Here is a 22,977-nt window from a genome sequence, read left to right as displayed (position 1 = left end):
CATATACCTAATGTTTTAAGACCATTTCAATCCTTATAAAAAGCACCTGGAAAGACTAGCCTTTGGGCTGGTGGCTGGATAAAGAAATCTTATAGCATCTGCCCTAGTTGTAGCCTCATGCCTGGTATACAGTAGGTGATCAGAAGAGCATCGTGGAGTGAGTAAAAGAAGGAGTGAAAAGAAAAGAGGCAATGCAGACACCATGCACATATTTTAAGACCCAGAGAACAGGGATCCCTGGGTGGTGCAGCGGTTTGGCGCCTGCCTTTGGCCCAGGGCACGATCCTGGAGACCTGGGATCGAATCCCACATCAGGCTCCTCGTGCATGGAGCCTGCTTCTCCCTCTGCCTGTGTCTCTGCCTCTCTCTCTCTCTCTCTGTGTGACTATCATAAATAAATAAAAATTTAAAAAAATTAAAAAAAAAAGACCCAGAGAACAATTTTTCTAGAATAAAGGCTTCTCCAGCCCATATAAATTCTTCCAGTTTCTGAGTAGAACAGATCTTCTATCTTGGAAGGAGTGGCCACCTGTGTTTGCCGGGGTTCTTCCAGAAGCATGGCTGGTACTGCAAAGCCTTTCTATAGTTCCCTTGGTGGGCTAAGCGCTTTCTTGCTTCAGTCATGAGTGCACACACGTCACTCCATTGGGGAGGGTCTACCTCTCTCCACTGACCATGTGGTTAATTTCTACTCATTCAGGTCTCAGCTTAAATACTGTTTTTGTTTTGTTTTTTTTTCTTCTGGGACCTTCCCGAGCTCCCGGTTATTCTTTCTTATAGAATCTTACTCTTTACATTCACAGTATTTATCATCATTTTAATTATATATTGGATCATTACCTGTCTAGTGTTTGCATCCTATCACAAAATGTCAAGTTCCACAAAGACAAGGACCTATCTATTTTATTCAGCAATTACTATCTAATGCCTACGAGTACGTGGCACATAAAAGACACCCAATAAATGCTAACAGGGAAAACAGTTAACATTTATATATAGGAGGTTTTCTGTGTGCTAGGTACAATCTAAGTTGTTTACAATGCATTCTATCATTTAATCCTCCTAAATATTTTTATCCTATCTTTCTGTTACTTCCCAAAGTGGCTGGTGATTATACAGCCACATTCCATAACCACCTTTAACGAAACCGTTCCAAGGTTACCATGAACATTTACATACCCCACTACTTACCCTTCTGCCTAGAATCTGGTTGATAGCTGCACTTTCTTTTAGGGTACACTCAGCTACGACATTCGCTCTCATTTCTTTCATGTATAACATAAAAGCATTCAGAGGCTTCTTAATGTGAGGTCTTTTTGGCTCCTGTTCCTTTCTCTGTTCATGCTGAGGCTTCCTAAAAGGTGGTTGGGATGGTGTTGGGGGAGGGGGAGGGAAGGATAGGGGAAGGAGGACATGGGAGGAGAGAAGCAGAGCATCTATTCATGTCACCAGTCAAACTCAAGCCGAGGACAACACTCTAGAAGCTCGACAAGCACCCAGAGCAGAATCACATTAGAAGAACAGCTCATTGGGAGTAAGGATCCTTTGGTTTGAGAAAGTTTACCTTTAGCCATAGAAGTGTTTGACACAAAATGGGCCCTGAGGCTGACTGAGCTTCTTGGTTACCTCAGGAAAGGCTGAACACATAGTATGTATGGTGGTTATTCCTCTTCCAGAACTGAGGTTCTTAACTTTTTGGGTGTAGGGCCCCTTTGAGAAACTAATGAAACTCCAGACTCTCTCCCCTAAACCAATGCGTGTTGGCTTTGCCTGCCCTTGCAGGCGTTTTATGCACTATCATATGCACCCAGCCACCCCATCCTCCTGTCCAAGTCTACAGACCCTAGATTAAGGAATTCAGGGAAGTTAGTCCTGTTCTCACAACCTGAGACAACCCTGGCCTCCTGGGCTTGGTTTGCCCCTTTCCTTTGAATTCTGTGCTTCTGAAGCCTGCAGCAGGGTTAAGTGTATGTCAGGAAGGAAATGCATGCAGCCCTCCTGTCTACTTCTCTCAGGTACTTCTCTCAGGTACATTCAGAAGCACAGAATGCATGCATTCAACAATCAGAACCAATTAAAACCTGGTAGTAAATTGCTTAAGATTATTCAATGCCCACACTGAAGATTAACTCCATTTTGGTGGTTTGGTGATGTTCCCTTGATCTTTTGAGGTCTATGCTCCTTTCCAATCTTAAAATCAGTGCAGTGAGAATCGAGCTGTTTAAAGTCCTCAGGGGCAGAACTTTCAAGGCAGAGTCACACTGATTTTCATAATAAAAGAGAGGGAGAAAATGCTCAACAGTAGCAAGAAGAAATTGTGTTTAAATCCTCAGTATCTTAAGGCATTCACAGGTGAAACCAGAGGTGTACTCACACGTGCATTAGATCACTGTCAGTGTGGGGATGCTCCTGTTTGACCTGAGGCGTTACAATAGCTGGATGAGGGATGCCAGTTGTATGGGGACCAGGAGGACCAGGAATCATATGATGGGAAAACCTGAAAGAAGGAAAGAAAAGAAAACATGTACTAGTGGCTGTTGTAGCAAAAAGAGGAAGAATTCTGAAATAATCCACTAACTTGCTATTGGCTGAGAATGAAAACACATCTTTATACACTAGAGTATTAACTATAAATTTGAGTGGGCCAATAATTAATTTCTCTCTGTATTCAAGCGGAAATATTTATATTTATTCCTTGTAGAACAGAATTTATTTTCAAACTAATAGACATTTTTCCTAGGACGGCTATAGGTCATCGGATTAAGAAATTTCTTGCAAAGCAGTTTTCAAAGAAACACTTCAGTAAGTGAAATTGCTGGAAGTATAACATTTTATTAGGATTTGGCTTTTTAAATGATTTTTAAATGAAAGCTAAAGACGTCACATTAAAATATTCTGCCTACATCCTTAAGCATCCTGTCACATTAAGTCTTCTCATACTTGTTGGCTTCTTTATTGATATATGGAGAAAACAACTGAGAAAATAAGGGACAGCAGTTTGTTTTTAGTCCCCAATTTAATAAAGCTGCCACCAGCATCATCTAAAATAATCTACACAGAAAGAAAGTACTATTCGAAAGGCCTAGTCTTATGGAAAACTGGTAATAAAATTAAGGGAAGGATATAGTTCTGCTCCAGGTAAAAAAACTACACATCCTAAAGGCTTTTCTCCTGAGTACACTTGGTAGACCATAAAAAAAATCTCAAGTATCCACCACCATACAACACAAAGGAGGGCTACTGCCATGTAAGAAAAATAACTTTCAATAAATGCTTTGGATACATTCGAATATGCTTTAGAAAATTTTGGTTTTCAAACAGTATTGTTTGATTATTTATTTTTAAGTAGGCTCCACACCCAATGAGGGGCTTGATTTCATGACCCGGAGATCCCGAGGTACGTGCTCTACTGACCGGGCCAACCAGGTGCCCTGCTTTTCAAACTGTTTGAAAGTTAACATTTAGCCAGAATAATATTCTCAGGTCTTTTATCACAGCCAGCACAATGAATTTCTTCATCTGGGAAGGAAAGAAGGAATTCTGCCTGGATTAGAAACAAATTTTTAGAAATTAAAGAGGCATGGGAAAAATATAAATATTTGAGTAAATGATAATGCTCTGTTGCATATACTGTTTGCAAAGATACATGATGCTGGTTACTTGCATGGGAGAACATCCTGTCACCAGACAGTTCTTACAATGTTACAAGATGTAAAAATATATTTTGGGGGAAGGATATTAATTTCATTCCCTCCCAACCAGCTAGATTTACAATTTGGTGAGCAAATAAAGGTTTTGTAAAAAGCTGAAATTCACCACAGAAACTGCGGATTTCATACCTACATAATAAAAAAGTGAAGATTCACAACCAGTTACTAGCCCCACAGTTTGACTTCCAGCACAATGATGCTAGTTCCCTCAAATAAGCCACATTGAACACACAGATGATGCACAACAAATGTGTGTGTACATCAAGCACAGGGCACAGACGCCATCCTTTCCAGAAGCAAAAGCATTACACAGAGCAGTGTGGCATGGCAGGTCTCACAGAGCTTCGCTTGAACTAGAACATGTCCACACAGGGCCTGATTCACACACTAGGACACACACCCCGCATGGCCTGCAGCCAATAAGCACCATCCTTTCTCTTCTGACAGCCTTGATTCAGGAAGGCTCTTGACTCTCTGGGCATTTTCAAACACTGTCACATTAAACTGATACAACTTTCCTCAAAGAAAGCAAATTAGAAAACTCAGACCAAACCAGTCTTTATCCGCCCCCTTAACCCACTCCCAGCATATTTTGACTCAAACAAACTCTTCTTAGAAATGTCTGTATTCGGGGCATTTCACATCCCGCAGTCAGGTGGCAGTGAATTCTTTTGGATGCACAATTTCCGGGGTGTTGCCTGAGTCTACCTGAGGGGTGTGGCTGGTGCTGGTGGGGTGCAGCGTTTGGCTCCTACCCAGGAATCTCTAGGACACCTAGTGTGGGAGCCAGGCACACTGCACAGACAGACGCATGGCTGAGTTATGCACCCTCCTTAGCCAACCAAGAGGCAAGCAGAGGCGCACAAAATGCAAGCGCAAGAAGAGCAACTTGTCCTGGGGTGCCCGGTTTCCACCTCTACCTACCTGGACATGGAAGTGTCGACTGACAGTGAGGATGGATAGGGTTGCCTGAATCCTCCCGTGATGGGATATACAGGCTGACCTTGCCTGAGGTCACAGAAGAAAGGAACCCATCAATGAAAAAACACGAGTTACCAACCAGCAATAAGAGTTTGATGAGGCTCAGAGAAGAGGGAGGTATCCAAAAAGAACTGCGTGGGGGGTAATTACAGACCACAGCATTTCTTCAGTTAATCAACTGCTTCCCTTCTTACCCTCCACCCAATCAAAGCATCATTTACCTTGAAGAAAACCTCCCACCTTCAGCCTGAAAAGCAAACCAGTCCATGAATTACCTTTTACCCATTCCTTTCTCCCAACCCCACTAATGCTCAAATGAACAAAATAGGCATATAACACACGTTTAGTGAATGTAACAGAACTAGGAGAATGGTGAAATACTCCTCTCAGAATCTTTGAAAACTTCAGGGGAGAAAAGAAAGAGGGGAATAAAATTTCTATAAAAAATGAACAAATATTTTAAAAACATTGTACTCCCCACCCCTTCATATATCTATGCTACAGTCAAGAAATAAGAGATAAATCTATTGGACTTATTCCCTCTCTACTCTGAGAATTCCATCTCTCTCTGTTTTTCCCACATCTCACATTTCTCATTTATACAATCTTTATTTCCAGCTGCCACTCAGCACAGGATTATTGCCCCTAAGTAGTAAGTTCAGACAGAATAATTGATGTAGGTTTGAAAGTGTATGCATAATCAATTAAACAGTTGACTGGGAGATTTAGTGCTAAAGAGAGGAGAGGGAGAGAGAGAGACAGCTGGAATTTCCAAGACAGGATGACCCCTTCTTGCCGAAGAGGAGATAAGGTAAGGATGTCAAAGTAGGGAGACTGGGGCAGTGATAGGGGGTTTTGGGGATAGAGGGCCAGATAAAGAAAGGAGAGGGTTCATCTACTAAAGTTGAAGCAGTGTTTCCATGGAGTGAGCAGTGGGGGAGGGGAGGAGTGGAAAAGGAATGGGAGTGCAATGGGGGTAAGCTGTGTGTTAACAATAAGATGATAAAAATAGGCTACACTATGTAAAAGTCTTTCTTCCAAAAATATTATTTCTTTTCCTTTCCTTTCATAATTTAAAAAATTTTGAAAATAGCAGTAAGAATTTTTTTAGAAATAAATAAAATAGAGAGTGTTTGGATTCTGAAAAAAGGAAGCCCAAACATCAGTTTTTCACCTGTCTGAACTCAAACTGGTGCTTACTTTATTAACATTCAAAAGATGCTTTTGTTAATCTTGAATTTCTATTTGCCATTTCCTTCATTTGCCTATTTTATAAACAAAGACTAATATTCAATATGTCTAAGTTTGTTTCAAAAATAAGTTGCTCATAAAAAACTAGACAAGAAGAACCACACTGAACACTTTGTATAGGCATAGCAAATGCCCAAAGCCACAAATTGAACCCATAAAACTATAAGCTTCAAAGCAAATGCTACACAGTCATTTTCTACACATATTAGCAAAAGGATTCAATCCATTTCAAAGTCTGTATATTTTTTAAGCTTTCAAATTGAAATGAAATAAAGTTAGCACCTTGCTTGTTGATGTGAAAATTTTTTCAACTCCACAAGTGTTATCATTCATAAAGCTAACTTCCATGAATGGAAAGAAGAACATATGCTCAAATGTCTGATTGAAGGTTATAGGAAGGATCTTACCAGCCAAGAGGTGGGGTAATCTGTCCAACACCACCTGGAGACAGGGGATAAAAGGTAGGGATCTCAGGAGCTGGAGGATGTCTAGACATGCCTGTTCAAAAGAACAATGGAAAAGTAGAGTTTTCAGATTCACGGGACATCTGGCTATAAGAATAAAATAAAAGCCATTAATACTTAAGGTCTAGCATGAAACAATGTTTACTGGATGTATTTAACTGAAGTCAGTTTGTTAGCTTTTCTCAAGATTTCAAAATCTGAGAAAACAAGTCTTAAGATAGGACATCTTGAGAAACTCTTAAAAGAGTAAATACACTGCTAGTAAAACAGTGACCATAGTAAGATTTTTAAATTATGTAGTTTGCCCTCATTATTTCATTTTGGTTAAGAAAATGGTAGACAATTGTTTTTGTGTAGAATGGAAAAATAACAGCCTTCATAAGTAGATGGCCATGGTGCTCAAAGATTAGGTAAATTGCCACTTTCATATTTTCATTGGCTCCCTTATGGACACATAGATTTGGGAAATGTGATACCTCCGAGGATCAAAGATTAATTAGGAATCATCTTCAGCCCCATAATGGTCACACTTGATATGATTCATTTTGGTCTCTGCCACTTTAGCTCCAACTAAGCTCTTCATCAAGTTGAGTCCTCTGGGCTCCAAGGTCAAGCTGTCCTGGATTAGTTGTATTCCACAGAAAATGAAAATGCCACCAAATTGTTTCTTGAGCTCACACTCCCTGGGGTACACTGCCCTATAACTGTAAAAACCACCTAAAGATTATACCTAATCCTAGTCCCACATGGCATCTCTTTGTTTATATTCTACCTTGGGTACAGAAAAGAAGGGGCACATGCATAAAAATGCAAAATATAAAAACATAGATTCAGTGTATTTGGGTGAAAGTGATTCTGATTAGAAAAAAACAAACAAACCATAAAACTTTCTTTATATAGCTAACCTGGCCTTTCCAGATTCAACACCCAGAAATGACCAGTATGTGGACTTAGGTGAACATATGAAAGATGCTTTTTAGTTATTTTGCTTTTTTACTGTTTAAAAATGAGTTTCATTTTGGGCCTTATATTTAAGGTCTTGAACCTATGGGAATGACTTAAGATGTGTTGCCTTCAAAGTTGGCGTTAATTTGACTCTGAGGTTAGGACAAACTATTACTCAACTCTTATAAGAAACAGGTAGGAGGAAGGTTTTTAATCCCTCAACAGAGAGCTTACATGAGATTATCTCACATTTTGCTGTTTTTAAAAGATTCTGTCAAATTCCCACCCCCTTGCCTTTTTGGCTAGAAATACCACTACTTTTGGGTTCACAGTGGATCCCAAATTTCATATTCGGGATTTTTTTCTTGGGTCTGGGGAGGTTTGGGTAGGAGGAGTAAATCTAAGAGAGCCTACGGTGATGATTCTTGACCTATCAGAATGACTGGGGAGTTTCTCCAACTTGCTGCCCTCCTACCTTTTAAATTCAGAAACCTTCCCAAACCTCAGGGTAAGCAGGGCGACTGTTCAGTTTAAAAAGAAAAACCAAACTAACTCAGAAGAGCTTTGGAAACTTCGCGGAAATGTGAGCTTGAAAAATCACGACTACAGGTCATAGACCAACAGAATTGTCTACTTTAATCCCTTTATTTTACAAAAGGGAAACCAAGGTGTGGAATGACTGCTCAGGCATCCTGGTTGGGTATACACAAAATACGTATTTTCCTGGGCTTTTATCACTGGGACACAGACAGGTAACCTGCTTGCAATCACATATGTATGCAAACGAGGCTAGAATCTTGCTCTCCACTCTTGTCCATGTTCCAAGTAAGCCTAGAATCCCACAGCAGTGATTCTGTGTAGGAGCAGGAGCAGGAGCAATGCAACTGAACACAATACAAACTAATTTGATTTGGTTTTACTGCTCAAAGGAGAAAGGAGGAAACTACCATTTATTTAGCACCTGCTACATGCTAGTTCATATGCTGGGTATTTAGTTTGATGGTTTCTATTAAATACATTTCTACTCACATTTCAAATATGCCCCTCTAATGTTTGTAGCTCAGAGAAATCCTTCTTTCTTGTTTGAATCTACTAAGTTTTATTTATTTTTTGAATCTACTAAGTTTTAATTTGTACTTTTAATGTGGCACTTAAGATGTTCTTCATTTTATTTTATAGTTAGTTTGTGCAAATGATATCCTGCATGAGGCCATACACCACTTGGAAAAAAAGAGACTATGTTTTACCAATCTAGGTATCAAACTCTGGTTGTCTCCAGAGAAGGTTCTCGATAAATACTTTTGAATGACTGGACAAATGAACAAGTGAATTAAAAGTGTTTAAGCAGACCCATTCTTCATTCTGGGTCAATATTACCAACAATCTTGCATGTCTTACAAGTACATGATGTGGCTTATGTCATTACATGAGTAGAAAATGGATCTGTGTTTTCTACATAGCCTATTGTTATGTTAAGATCCTAGAAGTGTATGCCTCCACCAACTGCTATGCTCCTGGAGACATGTTTCACATCATTCATATAACGAGTATTCACTGAATACTCACTATGTACTAGAGGCTAGACACAGCATAGCCTTAACAATTCTTAAGCTTTTATAAGTAAGCTTGATAATAATTATGGATGAAATGATTCTGGAGTCAGATTTATATGGATCTATCAATTCTGCCACTTGCACAAGCTATATATCTCTGAGAAAGCTATGTAATTATTACTGTTCTTTTTTTTTTTTTTTTAGATTTTATTTAAAATCTAAAGTGGCAGAGACCCAGGCAGAGGGAGAAGCAGGCTCCACGCAGGGAGTCTGATGTGGGACTCAATCCAGGACCCCAGGATCATGCCCTGAGCGGAAGGCAGATGCTTAATCGCTGAGCCACCCAGGTGCCCCATAGTTCTTTAAAATCAGTACAAAAATGGAGTAGGGGTTGTTGTGAGGAATACATGAATACATGTACTACAGAAAAGTGCTATCTATGTGAGTATTTGTGGTTATTTACAAGGATACAATGGGTAATACAAAGACATAAACAGATACATATATAAACGTAATATTTCCTAAAAGCTTTTTCTTTTTAACATTTTTAGCAGACATAATGAGAAGAAAATGACTGGTATTAGCTTCATTTCCCTTTCCTACACCTGCACACATTCCTCACACCAACATAATGACAGAAAGGTAAAAATGAAAAATGCTTACTCTGAAGTTAACCTAGTTATTTTCCTACAAAAAAGGATGAGTTTTGCTGACAAATGGTTTATATTGATTGTTTAGTTCTATGTATGGTTAGAGTGTGGACATGACACTTTTTTTTTTCTTTTTAAATAAAACTAACCAGCCTCCTAGGAACTTTGAAATTAGTAACTCTGGCCTCAGTACCACCACGTTCTAACTAGTTTAGCTACATGATATAACTAAACAGGCTGGCAGTATGAGAAAAAGAGATAAAAGCAAGAAACTTGGTCAGCTTTTTACTTATTTTTTGGTGATTAATATGACTAATGGAATCATATAAACCCCAAATCATGTATATTAGTTTCTCTCAAACCAAAGTTTATGTATCTCCAGAGATAAATGGTGACAAGGTATGGAAAGTCTTTGTTTACAAAAAAGTAATTAAGAATAGGACTTTAAAAAAAAAAAAAAAAAAGAATAGGACTTTATATCCCTGGGTGGCGTAGCGGTTTGGCGCCTGCCTTTGGCCCAGGGCGCGATCCTGGAGACCCGGGATCGAATCCCACGTCAGGCTCCTGGCGCATGGAGCCTGCTTCTCCCTCTGCCTGTGTCTCTGCCCCTCTCTCTCTCTCTCTCTCTCTCTGTGTGACTATCATAAATAAATAAAAATAAAAAAAGAATAGGACTTTATATTAAAACAAACAGTGTATGGAGTAGAATGCAGAAATCACACAAATTTTTAGGCCAAAATAAGGACTTCAAAGAAAATGCAGTTTTCTGATCATACCGTCTTGTTCTTTCTCTAGTTCTAGAGGGTTTGTTAAAAAAAAATTTTTTTTTTGAGAAGCAATGATATAAACTACAATTAGTAAGACAAAACAAGGTGGGGCAGCAGAAGAGATGGAAACAAAAGAGAAAATATAGGGGATCCCTGGGTGACTCAGTGGTTTAGCGCCTGCCTTTGGCCCAGGGCGCGATCCTGGAGTCCCAGGATCGAGTCTCACGTCGGGGTCCCGGCAAGGAGCCTGCTTCTCCCTCCTCCTGTGTCTCTGCCTCTCTCTCTCTATGTCTATCATAAATAAATAAATAAATAAATAAATAAATAAATAAATAAATCTTAAAAAAAAGAGAGAAAAAATATAAATGTAATTGGTAGCTCGTCAAAAACTTGTCTTTTTAAAAAAGAACCATCCCAGAGTTCTTGAAAGAAAAAACTACTGAAACATCCTGTTGGGCAGCCCGGTGGCTCAGTGGTTTAGTACCACCTGCAGCCCAGGGCCTGATCCTGAAGACCCGGGATCAAGTCCCATGTTGGGCTCCCTAAATGGAGCCTTCTCCCTCTGCCTCTCTCTCCCTCTCTCTCTCGGTCTCATGAGTAAATAAATAAAATCTTAAAAGAAAAAAAAAAGGAAACATCCTGTGTTATTTTTTAAAATAAGTTTGTTTCAAAGTGTTTAGAATAGGATCTAGAACAGAGTACACACTATGTAATTATTAAATAGTTTAAAAACAAGTAAAAAACACTCTTCAATTCTTTTTGCTAATAGCTTGTTTGAAGCTTTTATATCTATCTTTAACTGTCATCTATAGCTTTATGGTTCCCAGATATGTATCTCTAGTTCAGACACTGCTCTGGGACAGTGACCCATAAGTTACCTACCCCTTCTCTCCTTCCAGGTATCTATCTATAAGGCACTTGAAGTCACTAAGACCAAGGTCACACTCTTTTGATTTTCCCTCTTAGACTCCACCTTCTTCTAAAATACCTTCTCTTAGTTCCCTTTCTCACCATTGTCTTCTGACATATGTCTTGAATGTTTCTTATTCTTTGGAGGTCCTCAACAAAAGGGAAGTAGAGGAAAAACTGGAAATGAGGAATACAATAGAGGAAAATCTGGATACATCTGTATAGGGGATTCTCACCTTCCCTAAGTAAAGGTATATAGCTCCACTCAAGCCAAAGTCCAACAGTGACTAAGTACTCAAATAAGTTGTTTTAACAATGGATGGAAATGAAAGCATTACAGATTCAACCTACATGAGTTCATAGTAGTGGAAAAAACACCAGCCTCTGAACTCCACTCCTTTGCTAAATTCTGCTGTTCATTATAGGTGAAGGATACAGCTGGTCAAAAGAGTAAAATGCTGGTGATGGCAGATTTTATACACCTTTACATTCCCTGCTTTCACACAGTTCTGTAGTTTCTGTTATTTTGAACTTCTAAAGATCCTGTTAAGGTCCAAGTGTGCATGGGCATTGAAAGAGGAAAGGCCACCCTGTGAACAAGTGTGCTCTAAGCAGAATGGACCAGAAAGCTTGTAGAACCTCAGCTTTAAGTCCTACAACCAACCCACACCCACACCCACATCCATTAGGCTAGAGAAACTGGGCATTCTGATTTTTCAGACATATGCTATGTGTTCTTCTGTAAATGAAAAAGAATCAGAACTGGGCAATAATGCAGAGAATTAAAATAAGATTCATGTTACTTTAAGCAGAGACGTTTTGTACTTTATTATTATATCTAGGTTGCTGCTGGTAAATAACAAAAAGAGGATAAAATGTTAAGGACTGAAATGAAATCACAAAAGATTTAAAAAGATAACATTTGATGTTATCTTTTGTCCTTTTTCTAACATTTTTCTAGCACTACCATCAACACTTAGTACATGCAATAAATGAATACTGTAGGAGGCACTGAGGACTGAATTTTTAGTATATTTAATACAACATACTGGTTTATACTGTGAATCCTAGATTTTCAAAGCGGTCATTTTGAAAATAACCCTTTGTTTTTCTTTTTCTTTTTTTAATCCTGAAAAACAAGAGAAGCAACAGCAAATTCTTGTGGGTTTACAAAAAAACTGCTATCAAGTAAATTATTCTTCTCTCCTACAAATACATTTTGATCCACAAAGTGACATTTAGCAAAGACACTTGTAAAGGCATCAGACTGATAAGATATTGCTCCTTACTTATCAAGAAAGGCCTGGGAAGGCAGGGGCTCTCACCTTGTTTGGAGTTGACATCTGATGGGAGGTGTGAAGGGTGTGATCCTGGAGAAAAGTGCTCGTCGCTGTACGTGATGAGGGGGGTGAGAGGATGGACTGCATGTGATGGCTGCACCACCGGCACCTTATTTGACTGCAAAGTAACCACAAGATCAATGGTTAATAGGAATACCCAGCTCCTGTCTCCTCTCCAAAGAAAAAGTCACATAACAGCAGTAACTGGGCATCAGCATAACCCAAGAAACATCTCTAGACCTGGATAACTCAACTCATCTGCTGTACTCATTACATCTTCAGAATTTTTCCATGTTAAATACTATTCAAGTATATGAATATCCCATCAAGAGACTATCAGTTATTTAATCAGCACCTTTTGGAGATTTAGGTTGATTACTATTATTTCATATGACATGAATTTCTGTATGTATATATTTATACTTCCTTTTGAAGATTATCTCCTCAGGTTCAATTCAACCAGTAGCTACTGGAGCAAAAGTTACAAATGTTTTATAAGCTCTTTTTATTCATTACATATCTCTGGCAATAAAAAAGCACTGAACTGCTCAATGAACAAGTGAATAAATAAATATTACCAATCTGAAGGTCAACTTTTTAAACAACCCAATAAATAAAAATTTGCTTAGTTTATAGAATTTGTAATTCTATAATTGTACATCTTTAAAACCATGTTACAGCACTATTTTTCATGTCTTATAGCTTTGTCAATCAAACATGACCATCTGTTATGCTTTAGCACTACTCAGTTCATCTTTAGGTTCTCTAGTTTTCAGAAGTCTTAACTGATAAAAGGGAACTTCTAACCTTGAGTTTAACTGCATAACATGAAATATGGCTTTAAATTACTAACACTTTATATTTGACATTTTATATGTCTTATATTAATTTAAAAACAAATTTTATTATTGAATTTGGAAGTCTAAAATTATATAACAATAATTTTTTAAAGGCTCAGGTTATTTTTTGGAATTTATCAATTTGGAAGCTGGACTCTATTTATTTGGTTAAAGATGATTTTTTTTTTTCTCCCCTCTACCTCCTCAAAGTGCTTATTAAACAAATCAAGTAATACAAGCAAGACCCAGGCAGTTTAACCTGATTAGGGAGACTGGTTTTTATAAACTCTACATTCCCTCGCCTCAAAAAGAAAGTAAATTCAACACAATTATATACATGAAAAATACATATTTGATTTTAACCTCATCTACTAATTACAGCAGTCCCAGGAAGATCTCTATTTACAAACGCTACAGTAATAAGTAACTTGTGAATTTAAGAGGAATAAAATACAATGAATTTTGAATATTCAGTAATTAACTAGTTCAGACATGTCTTCACCATAATTAGTTTGAATTAGTGAGATTTTTAATGCGCTATAAACTAAAATGTATGTGAAATCTGTTTCTCCAGAAGTAAATATCTGTATTAAAAAAAAAAACCGAGTAGCTACCTGACAATTGCACCGTATAAACTGCTTAAAATGTAGGTCCATATCTCAGTAGTTGAGGCCCCTGTAACACACGTGTTGTGTGTGGTGATGGCACCTATGACTTACATGCTAATTTAAATTTGTTTTTTTTTCCTTACAAATTAGATATAAAAAATATGTTGCTCCAATGCTCAGAAAAATTAGGAACAATTATCCTAGTAACACTTAATTCTCTTTATAGCTAGTAATACTAATTCTCTATAACCTATCATTACAACCTCCACCCAAAAAAACTTATTTAAAAAAAAGCGAAAAAAAATCACCCCATTTTAGACAATGATATAATTTCCATACTAGATTTTCCCTGTTTTATAAAATGATCAGCTCCTCTCTAATGCTAGAACTTGCACAGCTCATATAGCCCTGGGCATTTATTAAATAGAGTACCATTATCAAAGCCCCCCACCTTCTCTCTGTATACCTCAGTACAGACATCTATGCATATAAATGTGTAAAAGGTTAAAAAAAATGTTTCAATGCTTTTCAAGTGTTAATGACGCAGTTGCCAAATACACAGAATGAGCTTCTTAAATACAAAGAATTTAGAATGCTAGAGGAGGTGTGTGTGTGGGGGTGCAGGAATAGGAGGATATTATTACAAACCCTCTTTAAAATGGAAACAAAAATCTCAACACCCAAATGCTAAAATGAATATATTTCAACTCTTCTAAACTGCTTTGAGTTTCATTTCAAAAGTCTCATAAGAAGCATAATTGCCAAGCAATCTACAAAGGTATTTTCTTAGAGTGCTTATAAAGAGTAAGCATTGCAGAAATCTCCTGGAAATATATATATTTTGCATGCCTTTCTTATTTCCAGAGCACCACCTTAAGGAACCTGCATTAGCAGGCAGCATCTTCTTAATGTCTGACCTATCCCTCCAGTCATATAGCTCAGAATCTGGTGCCATGAATTTTTGCTAAATTATGCTATCCTTGCTCTCCTCTTAATTTTACGGTTTTCAACACAGATTTGCTTTCCTGTGGGAAGGAGATAAGAAGCTGAGGATTTTAATTTAAGCTCTGGCCTTGTCTTATATTTTGCAAGATGGATAGTGAAAGCAGTACTAGTAGGTGTGTTAAAGCCAACAAGGATTATGTCCATTTTTGTGGCCAAATAATAAAAGCAATATGAAATCTCAATAATGTGTGTGAGCACAATTCTGAGGTTTCTATTTTGCCTCCTGCAGACCACCTTCACTATGTATATAAATATCCAACCCTATGCTACACGCACATCGCCATCACGGTCAAGTAACCTCAGCCCTAAATTGTGGGCTTCCTCTGATATCAGGAGTTATTGTCCTTTGATACTATATGCACACACAAGGCAAGAACCCAGGCAATGCTACTTTGTATAATTTTTAAGACAGAAAATATAACCATTCTTAATTCTAGTCCTTTAATCTCCAAATAACAGTGTGGCATTTGTTGTGGTGGAGAGTAGGAGAGGGGAGGAACAACCAATTGATTACCTAGTCAAATTTGTCTACCATGAGTAAATTTATGTAGTTATATTATAATGCATGATTATACCTGTACATGAGGGCATATGTATATATTTATTAAGACCAATAACGTGCCAAGCACTCTTCTAGCACTGAAGGCCGGAGCAGACAAGGTCCCTAATCGCATGCAGCTTTCTTTGTAAGAGTTTGGGATGGGAGTATTTGAGACAAAGAATAAATATGCAGAAAACCAAACCAAACCAAACAAAAAGATGGTATCAAGTACTATGAAAAAAAAGGAACTGGGTGACAGGAGAAACAGTGTATATGTAATTATATGCCTTCATATTCCACTAAAGCTGTAAGAAACCACAAGTGCATTTAGTTTAAGATTCTAATTTTCTAAGATAGGAAGCTGAGAAATGGAGGTCACCAGGAAACGAATAATCAAACCATGACCATGGTCAGCACTTCTAATAACACAACCCTGCTCACTACACAACTCCAATGATAATAGGGTCACTGGGAATAAAATGGGAATGGAAATCCCTGGAGTCACTCAGTATAGTGCAATCAAGTAGTAGAGAAATATCTTTTTGGCTTCTACTCTGTGTTGACGGACTACTGTCTACCTAGTACCTCACTTACAGAACCCAAGTCTCTTGACTCCCACTCTTGTGCTTCTCCCAACTACACATCTCTCTGTAAGGGAAAGAGGAAGGTGAAAATCATATTGATTCTTTTTTTCAATCATACATACAGTCAAGAACATTCACAGGTGCAGTCACTGATACACAGGTACATTCATAGGTAAAGTCTTAGCTTCCAGTGGAAAATCACCAGGTAGCCCCAATGTGTGTTCTTTGTTTCATTATCCCAGGGTAATAGCACCCATGATTATTCCACCCCTATGAGATACCTGGCAGCCTTAAGACATCCCAAATCCTCTGCTGCTGCTCAGATAGGTTCAGAAACTTATCTAAGTTCACATGGCAATAAGTGGCCAAGCCAGGCCACAGACCCTGATCCTCCAAGTACATATTCTTTCATCTCACACAGGCAAGCAAAGGAAAAGTATGAAAGATGGAGAGAGCAGGTACTCAAAAAGGGATAGAAAAATATGAGGGGTAAGATTCTAGAAGATGACCCTCTCACCTACACTCAGCACCCACACATGCCTATTCAGTAGGAAGCCTGCAATCTTTTCCCAAGCTTGAAAAATCATCAGGCCACCCTACCCACATAGCCCATAATAATTATAGCAACTAACACTTACCAAGCGCTTAGTGTGTGCTAAGCATTTTATAGTATCTTTGAGGCAGGTGAGGACACTTTTACAGATGAGGAAACTGAGGCATGGAGAAGTCAGGTAACTTTTCCAAAGGCACAAAGCTAGTAAGCGGCAAAACTAAGGTTCAAATGCAGAAACTCTGTCTCTGGAGACCACAACTGTTACCAGCATACCACGCAGGCTCCCTGAAGAGCCAAGTTCATAACATCTTAGACAGTGAGTTTACCATCTGGGCCTGACACTAGGTGACATCGATGAAATGACTGTGTGGTCTCTGTCCCAGGCACAGGAATCACATCAGACAAAGAGGCACCTCAGTAGAAGGGGTTAGAGCTGCAAAGACTCAACTGGCGGCTTTCTCTCCAGGACTGGGAAACATTCCAAGGAAGCTAGCTTGGCTGCCGTCCAGGCTGGTCCCTGCAGGTAAGGACCTCTTTGGTATCACAGCCAATAAAACCCACACCTCCTGTGGACACGAAGTGGGTGCCACTTAGGGATCCTGAGAGCCACCCCCAAAGCAATGTTCCCAGAAATGACCCACTCACTGCTGGCAGTAACTCAAACTGTCATGAATGTTGTCAGCCTCCAAGGATGTGGTTCTGGGAAGGACTAAAAAATGGTTCAGTGCCCTCCTAGCTAAGGCCATGGGCCTACTGGTAAGTGCAGTAACTGGGGGAGAAACCTGCTGGTCTAGTAGCTAGTCCCCACCCTGCACATCTTGAGATTTCAACTAAACCCACAATGCAGGATCTAGCTGTGCATAAAGGCCTTGAGTTCCATTTCAACTGGCTGTGCATTTTATCAATAATCCTCCTGGTAATAACCAAATTCAGGGAATATTAACACTCCACCAATACTGAGATGAAGAATTTCATCTGGCCTCAATTTTTTATGGTGCCATTTTACTTTTTATTAAACTCTTAGGAAATCTGGTACTCATGAAATAGAAGCCATGTAATTTTATATTGTGTCTTCTCCTCCTCTTCTGAGAATTTGAGCTTCTTAAGCTTTCCCACAAAGAGGAGATTTAATTTACTCTGAAAAGATACAATGATTCTTGTACCAACTAGACCTTAAAAGTAATATTTTGTACTGGAAATCTTCTAAGATCCACCAAAGCTAAATACCTGATTCTAGTCGGATGTGGCCTTCAAATCTAAGACCACGACTAGTTGTGATGTAGTTTTCTAAGATAATAATTAGAGCCTAGGCTCTGAAGACTTCCTGAGCAGGAACTGATAAATTCTAAGGTTTGCAGACACTCTGCAAACACTCTGAGCCTAAGTCTGGAGGCAAAGGGATGGTCTCTATCGGACACCCAGAATGTTTTCCTATGAGCGGAAGGAATATGTCATAGGGAAAGGAATTAATATGGATTAGACAGCCAGTAAGTGCTAGTCATTATGGCCATGCCTTTATATTCTCTGGCACTCATCCACATACGTGGGCAGTATCACCTCTATATTTATAGATGAGAAGGCAGAGTTCTTTCGGACACAGAGCTAAGTAATAATTAGCTGAGAAAGGACTTGTACTGGCATTTAGTTTGACACCCAAGTCCCTGCTCTTCCTGCTCCACATGCTCATTCCTCATCTCCTCTCTCCACCTATATTCCAAACTGCTCTGCCAGGTGACAGTGGCCTGCCATGGGCCCCACTGCAGCGAGCATTTGGATAGCAACCACTGCCGACTTGGACCAGCAGGTCTGCACCCACTGTTTTCCCAGTTCTCTTTACAGTGGTGATTTCCAGACATTATACCACATGATTCTGAAATCACCCTAACTTGTTATAATTTATGTTTTATCAAAAAGAAAAGCTTCAGAGAGGGTAAGTAATCTGTACAAGGTCACACAGGATGTTAAGTAGTAGAGACAGGACTGGAACCCAAGGTGGTGACTCTCAAGTCCACAGCTCATATCCCAAGTACCCAAAAGTGGACAGTCTTGCCATCCTCTGGTTTCCACGTGGAAGAGATAAGTACTAATTTAGTTTAATTTTCAAGTACATGGGCAGTGGAGGCACAGAGTTCTGATCCCAAACATTCATATCCACTTAATTGCTACGCTTAAGTAATACACTTATTTAGAATCTCAGTTTCCTCATATGTAAAATGGGTGGAATAATATCTCATAGAATTAAGGCAAGGATTAATGAACAATGCTAATAAAACATCAGATCCTGGCATATATGTTCAATAAATATTTGTGGAATGAGTAAAGGAAAGAAGAAAGGAAAAAGAGGCCCAATAAGCGAATTACTCTGGCTCCCAAAAGTTCAAATCGCTTATCTCTCAGACACAGTAAATTTTAGAGTTTAGACGGCTTAGACTTTGCTATAACATACATGTACACATAGATTTTCTATGTGTTTGCTTTGTTTCCTCCTCTACATTATAATTTAATAGACCATACAATCTTAGTTTATTCATTTGAAAAATCTCTTATAGCAGTAGTTCTCAAACTTTTTGCTTTCAGAGCGCTTAACACTCTTAAAAATCACTGAGGATCCCAATGAGCTCGTTTGTGTGGGTTTATTTATAAATTCCACATTAGAAATTAAAATGAGGAATTTAAAAGTATTAATTCATTTAAAAACAACAGTCTTATGTTGCATGTTAACATAAAAAGCATTCTTATGAAAAAAGACCATTTTCCAAACAAAAATATAAAGGTGGCATTGTTTTACATTTTTTTTGCAAGTCTCTTTTAGCATCTAGTTTAACAGAAGATAACTGGATTCTCTTATCTGCTTTTGCATTCAGATCTCCATTTTGATGTTATTTTGGTTGAAGTACATGAAGAAAATTCAACCTCAACAGATGTGTGTGTGGAGAGGATTATTAGTAGTCTTTTCAGATTATTGTGGAACTTTTTGATACTATACCAAAACTTAACAAGTGGTAATTTACTAAAGGCTAGTTCCAGTGTTAGGGGTCCTGGCTGGCTTAGTTGGTGGAAAGGTGACTCTTGATCTTGGGGTTATAAATTTGAGTCCCACATTGGGTATTGTAGAGATTACTAAAAAATAAAATATTTTTTAAAGGCTAGTTGCAATGTAGAGTCAAAAATCATATCAATATACTTTTCCTACTCTTACATCCACTGATATATCTAGAGTTTTCAATTTAACTGTTCATGATTTTGTAACATCATGCATTTTGGTTATCTGGAAAATACTAGTTAACTGAGTTGACATATTTTGTTATATAATATAAAAATCACATTCATTAATACATCACTTATCTCATTAGAAAAGCTTTAACGATTTGGGAAGCTATCTGGCCCAGAGTAGCAGATACAAGCTTTCTAAAATTCTAATTTTTGAATTTCAAAAGCTCAAATTCTATCACTGGCAACAGTCAACTGTTTTCACTAAAGACAGATTAACTTTGCTCATTTACAAGAAAATATCTGCCAAATACCAAAGTTGGAAGAACCATAGTTAGTCAGGTGTGCATTTAAGGGCCAACATTTAATAAAATTAATAATTTTTACTGCTTCATCAGGATATTCTTAGGTGACATTGTGAATTATTTTTTCCCATGGGAGGGTACTGTGCAAAATTCAGTGATTACAAATACTAGTTTTACCCACCATTGCTTCTGTACCATCAATGCAAATGTCAACACAGTAGAAAAGACAAATAATGTGTTAGTGTCATCATGAGAATAGTTTTGACCTTGTGGGTCAAACTATCTCAGGGAACCCCAAAATCCCAAAGACTATACTTTGAGAACTGCCACCTATAGTAAAGAATACTGCAGAAATAGTTATTGATTATTATAGACTATTGAGGCTAATAAAGTGAAGAGTATGATTTCAATTAGTTTGAATTCAGAGAGAAACTCATTTGTAGGTTATAAATATGGAGTGTTTTTGTGATATACTAAGCTATCATTTCCCCCTCCTTTTTGCTAGTATTCTAAATATACCAAATCAAGAGAAATTTGAAAAGCAAACAAAAATAATGTATGCCATATCCTTTTAAATGATATCTAAAACATTTTAAAACTCCTTGACTCCCTTCATTTCAGTCAGTACAGAACCCCAGAATTGTGCTCTTTCATCAATTTTGAATTATTTTCTTCAAAGGGATTCTTGATATACAGTAGCAGGAATACGGATTTGCACCCTTAGGTGCTAAGAAGCCTCCTTCAAGTCCCTCAGTTACACTCAGTCACTGTCCGCACTGTACTTACAGCTTCTAGGACTTGACCCCTAGGACTCGACAGTATTCATCACACTGTACTGTTAGCATTTGTGCATCTATTTTCTCTCACTAGAGGCCACACCTTGGTGACTTATCTGCAGCATCCAGCGCAGGTCCTGGCAAGGCAGAGATAGTCAATATCTGTTTCTCATAACATTGTCTGAATGAGGCATTCCAACACTAAGAAGTTCATTTCTTTTAAGAAAGAATTCATACCTTTACATTTTAAACAGGGATCAATCCTTGCATTTCCTATTGATGTGTAAAAAATTAACACTAAGGTATCAGCAGCTCCACGTATCACCATTTACCATCTCACAGCACCCATGGGGCAGGGTTTCAGCACTGTGTGTGTGACCAGTTTCTCTGCTCTGGCTATTGCAGGGTTTTGGCTGGACAGAAGTCCTGTCTGCAGGATCTGCAAGCTCAAGTTTTGTGTTTAGGAGACTTTAGTTCCTTGCTAGTTGTCAGGTGGGGACCACTCACATTCCCTGACAAATACCCCTTCCATCTGAAAGCCAGCAATAGTGCCTCAAATATTTCTTGTTTTGAATCTCTTAACTTCCTCTTATATGCAGTGGAGAAACCTTTCTGCTTTTTTAAGGGCTCATGTGACTATGTCAGGCCTATCTTATAATCTCTTTCCTTAAGTCACCAGTGAGAGTGGGAGAGGTGGGTGGGGTGGCTAGGATAAGCTCAGGGTACTGCAAGACCTGTATCACTTGTTAAGACAAAGATAATCCTTTAACCTCATTTTTCCCCTCTTGTTTACAAAACATTATCAACAATTAATCTTCAGCATATAAAAATGAAGTGCCTTAACAAACATTATTTGGTGTTATTTCTGATTATAGTTATTCTGATTATACTGTAAAGTTCTGAGGTTCAGTTAGTTTTGTGTTTTCTCTTCTTTTTTCTTTTTTTATCCAGGGGCCACAATTTCAAGAGTATGTTACTCACACATACCAGAATTGAGAGGTATTGTAGTTCAGCAGGGAAGGGACAAGAGTTAGGATTAGCACATCCTTCCCTTCCCTCCTTCTAATATCAGGGAACTCAGGGAGAATTATGTGCAAGGAAAGTTCTACATTAACTACAGGGTCATGGCTTAAGAAATGGGAAAGGGAAATCTTCACTAAACAGAGTTGAGGGAGCAAATAAATTTATTTTGAAGAAATTTTAAGAGAGATTTGGTTTTCTATCCAATATCCACATGTCAGATTTTGGCCATTTACCTAAAGTTTTCTAAGAAAACTTTTAGAGAAATCATTTTTTTCCAAAGATTTCATTTATGCAAGAGACAAAACAAAAGTGAGAGAGAAAGAGAGTGAGAGAGCATGGCATGTGAGTGCACAAGTTAGGGGGAGGGGAGGGCAGAGGGAGAAGCAGACTTCTTGATGAATGGCAAGCCTGACATGGGACTCAATCCTAGGACCTGGGGATCCTGACCTGAGCTGGAGGCAATCGCTTAACTAACTGAGCCACCCAGGCACCTGAAAAATCATTTTATATTTATTTAAGTGCAACTCTTGTATTACAAGGTTATATATAGCTTTATTTTAACTTAATTATCTCATCCTTTAGGGTGACTAAAGAGTCATATAATTGCCTTACCATTTATGAATCATTAATAATGCACTCTATGGTGTATGAAACAAACATAGTAGAAATGAAGTAAATCAAAGAAATATCATTAAAAAGAGAGAAAGTACAGGTTGCAACAGCTAAAACCTGGATGCTTCAGTGAGAGACAAGAGAAGGGATATTCACTGAGTACTGACTATATTCTAGTAACTATGAGTGATGCTTTTACACTTGCGCTCCAATTTATTTGCCCATTTTCAAATGAGGACACAAACTAAGGCTCAGACAGGCTAGTTTTGCCCCAGATCAGCCTGTGAATGGTTGAATGTGGATCAAATACAGAGTTGTTTTATCCCAAAGAACTGAACCTTTCATTGTGAA

At 38.3% G+C, this 22,977-nt stretch overlaps 1 protein-coding gene across 6 annotated transcripts in view; it reads right to left on the bottom strand.

Annotated features, from left to right (window-relative positions):
* The window catches only part of LEF1 (lymphoid enhancer binding factor 1), a 118,503-nt gene that overhangs the window by 23,370 nt on the left and 72,156 nt on the right, over positions 1-22,977 (bottom strand). For 4 of the 6 annotated variants that reach the window (XM_026017595.2, XM_026017594.2, XM_072755514.1 and 1 more), the window contains exons 4-8: positions 12,556-12,688; positions 6,350-6,440; positions 4,635-4,718; positions 2,375-2,497; positions 1,192-1,354 (exon numbers count right to left, since the gene is read on the bottom strand). In XM_026017595.2, the coding sequence (XP_025873380.1) occupies positions 1,192-1,354; positions 2,375-2,497; positions 4,635-4,718; positions 6,350-6,440; positions 12,556-12,688 (594 nt within the window). The remainder of the gene's footprint in view (positions 1-1,191; positions 1,355-2,374; positions 2,498-4,634; positions 4,719-6,349; positions 6,441-12,555; positions 12,689-22,977) is intronic. The other 2 variants (XM_026017597.2, XM_026017596.2) reach the window with 1 other exon arrangement.

This window comes from Vulpes vulpes, chromosome 4 (genome assembly GCF_048418805.1).
Source record: "Vulpes vulpes isolate BD-2025 chromosome 4, VulVul3, whole genome shotgun sequence".
Classification (NCBI taxonomy): domain Eukaryota; kingdom Metazoa; phylum Chordata; class Mammalia; order Carnivora; family Canidae; genus Vulpes; species Vulpes vulpes.
The sequence above is the reverse complement of the archived record's forward strand: the minus strand, read 5'-3'. Positions and strand labels throughout refer to the sequence as shown.